General features: G+C 49.8%; 1 protein-coding gene across 1 annotated transcript; it reads left to right on the forward strand.

Annotated features, from left to right (window-relative positions):
• The first annotated feature begins 8223 nt into the window (after positions 1–8223).
• LOC147600793 (olfactory receptor 14J1-like) lies at positions 8224–10206 on the forward strand. Its single transcript, XM_086746604.1, has 2 exons — positions 8224–9216; positions 10054–10206. Exons 1-2 carry the CDS (start codon positions 8224–8226, stop codon positions 10204–10206), a joined length of 1146 nt encoding a protein of 381 aa, XP_086602730.1.
• The last annotated feature ends 427 nt before the right edge of the window (positions 10207–10633 follow it).

The raw sequence follows: 10633 nt of genomic DNA on the forward strand, positions 1-10633 counted from the left end.
TATCTGTTAAAAAATGTCTAGACTAATATCCTGGTTTTGTAGCTGAAGCAGCAACATGTGCTTATAAACTCCAAGAACTGCAAAACGGGGTGTCTTGTTTTTGTACCCTTCCCCCAGAATAGAGCCAAACCCTGTGCATGAGCTCAGGCCCGGGACAATACCAAGCATGCACAGCATTGCCAAGTGACTGCACAATGGAGGCCTGCTCTGGGGGATGCAAAATGACTTTGTGGACACTGTCTTGCTGGACATCAGGTAACCGCACGGCTTACCAAGAACAAGCGGGCCTTGCATTTGCAGAGAGCTAACGCCCACCACCACAGAGACAGATCAGCATGATGCAGCAATCACAAGCTAAACCACAGGCAGGAAGCACCTGACCTCCTAAGATGGAAAGACTGGTAAAGGCCCCCAAAACATGAAGAAGAGGGGGGCTGATACACAGGACTACAAAAAGTGTCGCCGCATGAACCCGTCTGAGGATCTCCACCCCACTCAGATGGACCTTCGGGACGACGATTCTCCGTGGTGGCATTGTCATCCTTTTGAGGCGCCCACCCCATCCACTCTGTAAGACGGACTTTCAGGACGCTGACTCTCCATGGTGGTATTTTATCACCTCTTTTTTTCTCTTTTCTTCTCTCTTCTTTCTTTCTCTTTCTCTCCCCGCCCTTATCCTTTGTGTGTGAATGAAATAAAGAACCAACATACGCGTATGACACCGTTGTGTCTTAATTCCTTAACCGAGAAATTCGTCCCTTTCACGGCCGGATATTTATCGGTTAGTGACAGGAAGGAAAATAGAAAAGTGCAGATGCCCGACCTCAGAGAAGGAGGCATTGGCCTAGTCTTGTGATTTGTAGTGGGGGAGCCCATGTGAGCAGCACAGAAGGGCAGCAGAGCTCAGTAGAGCTGGTCTTTAAGGACAGCGCTTTTCAAGTCCAAGACCGTCTGCACCAACAGTCAGGAAAACAAGAAGAGATATTCAGGAGAGATGCTTGAGGAAGCAGGAAATTCCTGGGAAAGCTCCATGGCAAAAAGGAAGCATACAGGAGATGGATGCAGAGACTTGAAAGAAAGAAGGAATTCAGAAATAGGGTTGGTTTTAGGAAAGCTGCAGAGTTGACACTTGCAAGGGAGTTCAGGGGCAAAACAATCAGCTGTTCCTACTTGAGGAAAAGTGAAAGAAGAAATGAAGAGAATGTGTGGCCACTGCTGGGTTTAGTAAGAGCAGGAATAGACAGGTTTGAGGTACTCTTGGCCTTTGTCTTCTCCAGCAAGGTCTCTCAGTTGTGTGTGCCTAAAAGGCAGAGCCCAGCCAGAACACAGCAGTGGATGGAGATGAAGTCAGAGGTTACTTAGGTAAGGTCAAGCATTAAGAGTCTGTTGCACCAGATGGGTTGGATCTTAGGGTGCCAAGAGACCAGGATGATGTCATAGCAGGGCTGTTCCAAGACATTTTGTGAGGTCGTAATGTCTGGAGAAAGCAAAAAGCCAATCTTGCGTCCATCTTCTAAAAAGACCCAAGGACTGAGCAGGGGAATTACAGGCTGCAGTGACAGAGGCCAGGAGCTGTGTGGCTGGGCAACAGCTCTGTGGGAAAAGGCTGTGGTGGTCCTTCAGTTTCATGAGGCAAAACAGGACCCAGCAGAGAAGGTGGCCAACAGCATCCAGGGCTGCATGAGCAGCACCACAGCCAGGAGAAGTGATTATCTCCTTCTGCTCTGCACTTTTTACAGTACATCCAAAATAGCTCAGGCTTAGCTGTGCACTGGTGATGAGACATTGGCAAAGAGGAGTCAGTTCACTGCAGGGCTACTCAGATGGTAATCCTTCCATTATCCTTCACATGTTTCTGTAATTTCCCCAAGAATATCAGTATTTACAAGAATCACAACAACAAAAGCATCCCCATCTCCTCCCCAGTTCTAAATCTATTTCTGGCAGTTCAGTACTGAGTGGTGCCTCCAGCAGTGAACCCCCGCATCTACAGCAGGAGGAACAAGGAGCTCAAGGATGCCCTGAGGAGAGTATATGAATACACATTATTCCATCATTAATAAGGACCCACCATCTACATATAAGTCCCAGGAATACAATAAAGTTCCAGTCTATCTTTTGCTGTTCTATTTTTTTTATTTTGCATTGTGGAGGCAGAAAGTGCAACGCAGCTGTTTGACATTGACGAATTTGGGCTATGTCCTGGAACAACGCTTGCTCAATAACAAAAAACAGCAACTAGAACAAGAAAAGGAAATAGCAAAGGCAAAAATAGTAAAGACAACCAAAAACCTATAACCAATCCAAATGAAGCATAAGGCACGTGAACAGTAAATTGCTACCAATCAAATTAGATAATTAAGTGTGTGCACTTCGTGTGTAACTTAGAGTGTAAAACGCCTACTAACAATAAAGGTCTCTGGAACACCATCCACGCAGTCCGTGTTTTTACTGCCACAATTTTCACTGGCTCTACTACATTCCTCAAGTAAATGACCTCCCCTTGTCAGAGAATGAAACCCAGATACTTTACACTTCTCTTACAAACTGTATCTTATGTGGAGAAGCCCGATGGCCCTTCTCAGCAAGGCAAACAGGAAGGTACAGGTGTCAGCTACGTAAGATTCCTAATGAATCCTTCACATCATATACCAAAACCAGTTCTATTTTTTAAAAAACCCAACGTCCTGCAAATTTTCTACTAAAATTTTAGAAAAATAATGGAGAACCCAGGAAAGCTTTGATGGGAATCTTGCTCATGTTAGCTGTATCTTTCCCCAAGTAGATACTGAAAGTTATCGAGATTCAGATGGCTGAGTGCACTGGTTTAGAGAAGAAAACTTTGCCCCTGTATCTATCAGTCAGGAATATTTACGTTCATCAATGAAAAGATGTAAGATTCTCATAAGAAGGAGCATAAAGAAAATCCTATTGAGAGGCTCCTGGAGTGACTGCACCACAGGTCCCTGCTAACTGCCAATCCTGGGTGACACCGAGCTGTCCTTTTTGCGTACAGCAAGGAAAGATTGCACCGCAGCAGCGAGAGGTCCTTTAGGGAGGCCTGGGTTTTGTTCTGCACTTTTACCTTGGGTTTTGTCATCCTGGGCACTCCCGTTTCCGATGGCCTTCTTGTCCAGGATACCGACAACAGTTTACAACAGTCTCCTCTTCTTAGAGATCCAGTGCTTCTGACATTTTCTCCTCTGCCTCCACCTTGGAAATCTCCCCCGCCCTGTCCTCTCAACCTAGGATTATTGTTCAATGCCACTGCCAGCAGACGAGCTTTGTGTGCCTCTCCTTTCTGAGGGTTTTGCTTCAGCTGTCTTTCATCTTTTCCATTAAACATGAATGTAGCAATGCAATTTCATCCAAGCCTTTGCCCGGCCATCCTGGGCTTAGAAAAATATTTCTTAATACGTGAGGCTGCCTGATCTACAAAGAAAGGGGAACATTTGCTTTGATACCTGTAAGTATCCCAGACATACCAAGGGCTACTTCTTGTGATGGGAACCAGATCTCCCATTGCTGGCATAATTAACTCAGCTTAATCAAAAGAACCAGAGTGCGGCCACGGTTGGTTCACATCACCAAAGGCAGTCACTCCTGGCCAAATTTCCTGACACACGGCTTGGCTTTTTGGTGACTCAGCCATCCCATCAGGTTCCAGTGTTGCAGCAATTAATCTGCTGGGGAATCTTCCACTATCCTTCCTCGGCATCCCATTATTCCAAAATCACCTCCTTACTTCCAAACAAGCTCCACACTTCACTGATCACCCTGTGCTCCAGCCTCTTGAGAGGAACCCGGCAACAAGGCAGCAGTGCAGGTCACGGGGTACGCATGGGAGAGAGACATTGGACCAGGTGAGTCAGCTGTGTCCTTTCTGGGTTTCCAAAGTGTTACAAAAATTCCCAACTGGCCAATGCCGACTGAGAACCTAGGATGCACTTACAGAATTACCAGAGTGAATATTTATTCATGTTCATGAGTGTTGTCCAGCCAAACTGGGGCACCTCAAATCTGGTTTACATGGGGTTCTTATACCCTACAAACATTGAGGTACAACAATATTTGACTAATCACTAGTTAACAAATACACTCCTGATTACTAATCATAATAAAACTTTGCAAAGCAACTGTATTTCTGTGTCATCGCCACAGATTAACGATGATTAATCCAGATGTCCCTGGAGTTGCTCTTGCTATGCTTACTTGTCTGTGGTGCCAGACACTGGGAGGGTCTCAAAGCTGTGTTAGAGGGACTGGCATGCTGGCGTTGAGTTTCGGGGGTGTTTTTTATCCCTCATGCACAGCTCTGAGATTCCGAGAGGTAAAGTCTTTGTTTTCAGGTCCAGAGTGTCCTTCAGGTTCTTGTGAGGAGCTGGTGTCTGTCAGTTTGCTTCCTTGCACATGAGTAATCCGTACACAATGTGAAATCTCTCTGTCTCTCTCCCTCTCTCAGGTTAAAATTCTTGCATACTATAAAGGCTGATTTGCATAATTGGGAGGGAAATGTTCACAGCACTCTGCAGACACACACACAGTGTGGTTCCCTTCAGGAGCTGGTTTTAGACCCTCTGTCTATCCAGCAGCTGGCCCTGGGATCCCCTCATCCCCCAGTTCCCCCAGGCCCACACAAGAACACACACAGACAAATGTAAGTATGAAGTCCCACAGGGCACCTCACCTCTCTGACTGCTCAGTCACCCTTGTCAGGAAGATGTCGTCATTGTGCTCCAAAAACCTCCTGGACTGCTTGCGCCTGGCTTTGATCCTCCTTCACAAAATACTGGGATAGTTTAGATCTGCTTTTGGGACCAGGGCCTGCAAACATGAGGCTTCTTCCAATTCCCTGAAGAAGGCCTCATCTACTTCCTCTTCCTGACCAAGGGGTCACCACCAGACATCCACCAACCACAACGTTGCCCATGTTCTGCCCTCTCATGTTGACCACTCAGCTCTCAGCTGACTCATTGTCCCCAGGCAGAACTCCAGGCCCTCCTGCTGCTCTCTCCCATAAAGGGCAACTTTCCCCCCGAGCACAGGTCTGTGGCCTTGTGACTTGTAGATCCCCCAGACCCCACAGTTTCTCCTGGAGGTGTTATTTGTAGTGCCCTGCAACTCCTCCTGCTGTTACCTTGTGAGAGACACCACCATCATGGTGAGCCATCTGCACACAAACATGAACAGCTGGCTCAGTTCATGGCAACCTGGAGAAACTCTGGGCTTTGGCCAACAGAAACCTCTGGAAGTTTTACAAGGAGTAATGTCCAGTCCTGCAGAGTGGAGAGATTAACCAAATACAACAGGGCAGGTTGAAATCTGATTGACTGAGCAGGGACCATGAGGAGAAGGTGGTGGGCACTATGAGGGACACCATAGGTGCTCACCATGAGGAAGCCCAGCTGCATACAAGGCTGCATTAGGAGGAGCATGGGCCACCCAGACAACCTGAGGTATGATCCCACTCATCTCAGGACGGCTGTGGTCCCACACAGACAGGTGTGTCCCAGTGTGGGGCTCCCCATTTCAAAGAAGTAGGAAGGAACTGCAGAGTGACCAGAGGAGGTCTGTAGAGGTGGTGTTTGGGACCTGGTGCACATGACCTGTGTGGGATGGCTGAGGAACATGGGCTTCTTTGGCCCAACGTTGTGGATGCTCCAGACAGTATAGGAGTAGCCTAAGAGTGCTTCAATGGGGGTTTCAGTGGTGGTGAAGCTGTTTTTCACAGTGAGAAACAATATAAGAAAGAGATAATGCCCATTCAGATTTGCTCAGCATCAGAGCCACCTCTACATTGCCTTTGCCTGTCATCTCTGCCTCCAGGTTTCTGCTCTCACCAGCCCCAGGGAGGCTTTGTCAGTAATGTCCCTCAGTGGGACCCATTAGTGCTCCAAGAAACTTTGGAGTTTGCATCTGTCCTTGACTTCTGGAGAGGTTTCCTCAACTTCCTCACCTTGTCTGAGGTTCATGGACTTAGCCCCAAACCCACCAGAGAGGTCATTAAAATCCTTGGGCTGGTCCTCTGCTGCTGAGCTGCTCCAGGCTCCTGGGACGCAGGGAGCTCACGGGAAGGAGGCAGAACGGCAGAGAGACAGCTCTGCCCAGGAGCAGCTGCTCTGCCAAGCGCAGCAGGGCGGAGGGCACTGCTGCAGGCACTGAGTGGGGACAGGCAGGGCAGAGAGAGGGTAAAGGCGGCCTGGGCTGAGAGCTCACTGGAGGAGAAACCTTCACAGCCCTCTGCACGGTAAGTCTCTGGCTGCAGGGCAATGAACAGGAGCTTCCTGGAGGGGTCTTGTCCAGCTGCCACAGCCCACAGAGATCTCTCTCCAGCGTGGAGGAGGAGATGCTCCAGAGCAGGGATTCCCTGGGTCTCTGGGCAATGCAGTCCAGAGGGTGGGGATGAAGCTGGCTCTCTCTTAAGGACACCCCGTCTTTAGGGCATCCATACCCTCACAGCTCTTCCCTGGAGAGAAGAGTGTGGAGATCATCTGCATTTTGAAACTGTGTTCCTCTCTTCTGAGCAGCATCCAGTTCCTTCCAGGGGAAGAGCTGACTGTGCTCATCCTCTGGCTCAGAGAGGTGTGAGCCCAGGGCAGCTGACAGCAGGACGGATGGACATACTGTCTGTCCTCCCTGTGCACCAAGGCTCTGTCCTTTTGCCTCCCAGGGCTCTCAGGATGGCACCTGCAGTGTAGCAGAGGTGCCAGGGATGTCTGCCTTCAGCAAACCCTCCTCAGGTGGGACAGGGGGCAGGAGCAAAACAAACATAACCACCCCCCGACAGCTCTGCTCTGCAGTTGGGTGAGTTGGGAGGGACAGTGCTGAAATGTCATTGATTTCATGAGGGGATTTAAACAGAGATCACTCCTGGTTCCTACCTGCCTGTTGGTGCACAGCAGCACTTACTCCGCAGGAGCCCACGGCATCATCATCTGCTCCCCATTGCACCCTCAGCCAGCAGAACCCAAAGGTCAGCAGTTGGAGAGAGTCGAGGGAAGTCCATGAAGATGATCAGAGGGCTGGAGCACCTCTCCTATCAGGACAGGCTGAGAGAGGTGCAGTTCACCCTGCAGAAGACAAGGCTCCAGGGAGACCTTATAGCGGTCGTCCAATATCTAAAGGGGGCCTACAGAAATAACTCTTCAGTAGGGCCTGTTGTGATGGGGTGAAAGGTACTGGTTTTAAAATAGACAGAGCTAGATTCAGACGAGATATTTGGAAAAAAAATTTTACAATAAGGTTCATGAAATACAGGAGCAGGTTGCCCAGAGACGTGGTTGGTGCCCCATCATTGGAAACATTTGGACAAGAGAAGGAGGCTCCTATAGTGTTACACTGAGAGATCAGCAGGTCTGAGAGCAACTTGATAAAGCTCCTTCATCATTCCTTTGCCTACAGAGAGCTCAGTCATCTCTTCAGTGTTTTTCTGACCCACTCCTTAGGACTGGCCAACAGAAAGATGGGCCTGGGCAGGGTCCTGCTGCCAGGAGGTTTCCTGATGACAGGGGTGAGCACACGGTGGGTGGGATGGGCTCTGTGAGTTGTAGCCGCTGCAGCCAGAGCTCCAGCACAGGAGACTCCTGAGTGCCCCTCAGCCCCTCCATGGCCTTGCTGCCCTGGGCAGAAGCTGGCTCTTTTTGCCAGACACCCCATCTTCAAGGGATCAGAAAGCTCACAGATCTTTACTGAGGGGAGTTTTACTGGGGAGGGGAGTTTTAAACTGGATTCCTCTGCTCTCAGCAGTCTCCAATTTTCTTTTCAAGGGAACAGCGGGGTGTGATCATCCTCCAGATTAAAGAGGTGCAAGCCCAGGGCAGCTGGGATCAAGTTTAATGGACTCACTCTGCACTAAGGGTCTGCCTGTTTGCAGCCCAGCTCTCCCAATGCAGCACTTGTAGCAGAACAGAAAATTCAAGGCTGTCTGCCTTCAAAAAGTAAAACAAACACAACCAACCCCCCACAGCTCTGCTCTGCAGCCGGGTGAGTTGGGAGGGACAATGCTGAAATGTCGTTGATTTAATGAGGGGATTTAAACAGAGATCACTGCTGGTTCCTACCTGCCTGTTGGTGCACAGCAGCACTGACTCCTCAGGAGCGCACGGCATCATCATCTGCTCCCCATTGCACCCTCAGCCAGCAGAACCCAGAGCTCAGCCAGGGAGCTGCACGAAGGTCTTTCTGGAAGGACAGAGGCTGGGGGAGTGGGAGGTTCTAGGGGAGATGGAAGAGGTTTTACTCAGAGTTTTCTGTCCTAACACTTCTCTGAATTTTTCTCCTTGGACAGCACCCAGTGCCCAAAGGAAGGAAATGTCCAACAGCAGCTCCATCACTGAGTTCCTCCTCCTGGCATTCGCAGACACACGGGAGCTGCAGCTCTTGTACTTCTGGCTCTTCCTGGGCATCTACCTGGCTGCCCTCCTGGGCAACGGCCTCATCATCACTGCCATAGCCTGCGACCACCGCCTCCACACCCCCATGTACTTCTTCCTCCTCAACCTCTCCCTCCTCGACATGGGCTGCATCTCCGTCACTGTTCCCAAAACCATGGCCAATTCCCTCTGGGACACCAGGGCCATCTCCTACCAAGGATGTTTGGCCCAGCTCTTTTTCTTTCCCTTTTTTATCTCAGCTGAGTATTATCTTCTCACCGTCATGGCCTATGACCGCTATGTTGCCATCTGCAGACCCCTGCACTACGGGACCCTCCTGGGCAGCAGAGCTTGCGTCCACATGGCAGCAGCTGCCTGGGGCAGTGGGTTTCTCACTGCTCTGCTGCACACTGCCAATACATTTTCACTGCCACTCTGCCAGGGCAATGCTGTGGACCAGTTCTTCTGTGAAATCCCCCAGATCCTCAAGCTCTCCTGCTCAGACTCCTACCTCAGGGAAGTTGGGCTTCTTGTGGTCAGCGCCTGTGTTGCATTTGGCTGTTTTGTGTTCATTGTTGTGTCCTATGTGCAGATCTTCAGGGCTGTGCTGAGGATCCCCTCTGAGCAAGGACGGCACAAAGCCTTTTCCACGTGCCTCCCTCACCTGGCTGTGGTCTCCCTCTTTATCAGCACTGCCATGGTTGCCTACTTCAAGCCCCCCTCCATCTCCTCCCCATCTCTGAACCTGGCGGTGTCATTTCTGTACTCGGTGGTGCCTCCAGCAGTGAACCCCCTCCTCTACAGTATGCGGAACCAGGAGCTGAAGAATGCCCTATGGAAAGTGGTCCAAGGGACACAGATGCACTGCAAACAGCCTAACTCCCCTCCTCAGCATGTTTCCCAAAGTATATGTTAGGTGAGAAATTGAGGTTTTTTTTTTTTTCTTCCAGATAATTCTACTTATATAAAATTTTCTCGGTTTCTACTACTTGTCTTGAGACTTGATCCTGTTGTGTCTGAGTGCATGCACCACACTGTGCCTGATGTGACCCGTCCACTAGCAGCCTGTTCAATAAAGGGACATTTCCTGTGTGCATTGTCTGAAGGCTGGGCTCTTCCTCCGACATTACTGCAGAAAAATTTTCCAAGGAATTGGTCTTTTGAAGTGCCTTTTCTCCTTGCATTCTCCTGATGTTTTGTCTTAAGCTCACAATTTAATTGGGTTTAATTGCACCAGAAGTTATTGTTTTAAAGGCTCTCTTCTTGGAGTCCAATGGCAGTGGAGATGGTGCATGGGCTGCCCATTGCCTCCTCAGCCTCCTTCATGTATGACCGCACTGATGGATGTACAATTTCTCTGGAAATTAATATGAAGATGTCAGGACAGGATGCAGACTCACCATGTACCCCGGGGTGGGAGTGAATGGAAACTCAAAAGATTAAGTTGTTCCAAAGCGAAGCATTGAATCAAGGTATCCACAAAGAGGATGCTGCAATGCCATAGGAGTCAGTGGGGACTCAGCAGGCAAGGGAGGGAAGTGAAGAGATGTTGGGAGCTGTTTGAGGAGCCCCAGGGCCAGGAATTTGTCCTGGTTAGTGGAGATAGTGGGGGCAGAGAAGAGGGCAAACGATGCAGTTGGGATTAAGGGTCTGTGCCATGTTCCATTGACATCCCAAGAAGCTGACTCAGAAAAAATTGTCCCAGACCAGTCCCACACACTGGCCAGTTCCACTTCTGCCCAGAGACCCCAGCCCTGAGAAGGACCCTCTGATGCATGATCACCTCCTTCTTCCTCCAGGGCTCAGTGATGCCCAACTCCACCACCATTACTAATAAAAAGGAAACTATTTTCCTGTTGGAAGTCATTACACACCCAGTACCACAGCTCTTGCCACAGCTGGTCTGTCAGCCAAGCCCTTTCTCAGACAGCTCCAGCTAGATCAGGTGCTCATGGCCTTGTCTTGACAACTACTGAAAATCTCCATTGATGGAGATCCCACCAGCTGGCCTGGGTCCTTGCTCCAGTTTTTGGCTCTGAGGGATCTCAAAAAACACAGCTCACTCAGCCTCTCCTTGACCATAACATGCTCCAGGCCCCAAGCTTCTGGCCTCTGCAGGACTCGCTCCAGTCTGTCAGGGCCTTTCTTGTGCTGGTGAGCTCCATACTGGACACAGCAGTCCTGATGTGGTCCTGTGGTGGGTTAACCTTGACCAGCAGCAGGACACCAACTCAGCTGCTCACCCACTGACCTGACTCAAC

The sequence above is a fragment of the Chlamydotis macqueenii genome, chromosome 4 (assembly GCF_036417535.1).
Source record: "Chlamydotis macqueenii isolate bChlMac1 chromosome 4, bChlMac1.mat, whole genome shotgun sequence".
NCBI classification, from domain to species: Eukaryota; Metazoa; Chordata; class Aves; order Otidiformes; family Otididae; genus Chlamydotis; species Chlamydotis macqueenii.

Excerpts from the sequence above, each read along its gene's own strand:
- LOC147600793 (XM_086746604.1), top strand. The coding sequence starts at position 8,224 with ATGGAAGAGGTTTTACTCAGAGTTTTCTGTCCTAACACTTCTCTGAAT. Across the intron at positions 9,217-10,053 it reads AGAATGCCCTATGGAAAGTG|CTGACTCAGAAAAAATTGTC; the intron begins GTCCAAGGGACA and ends CATCCCAAGAAG.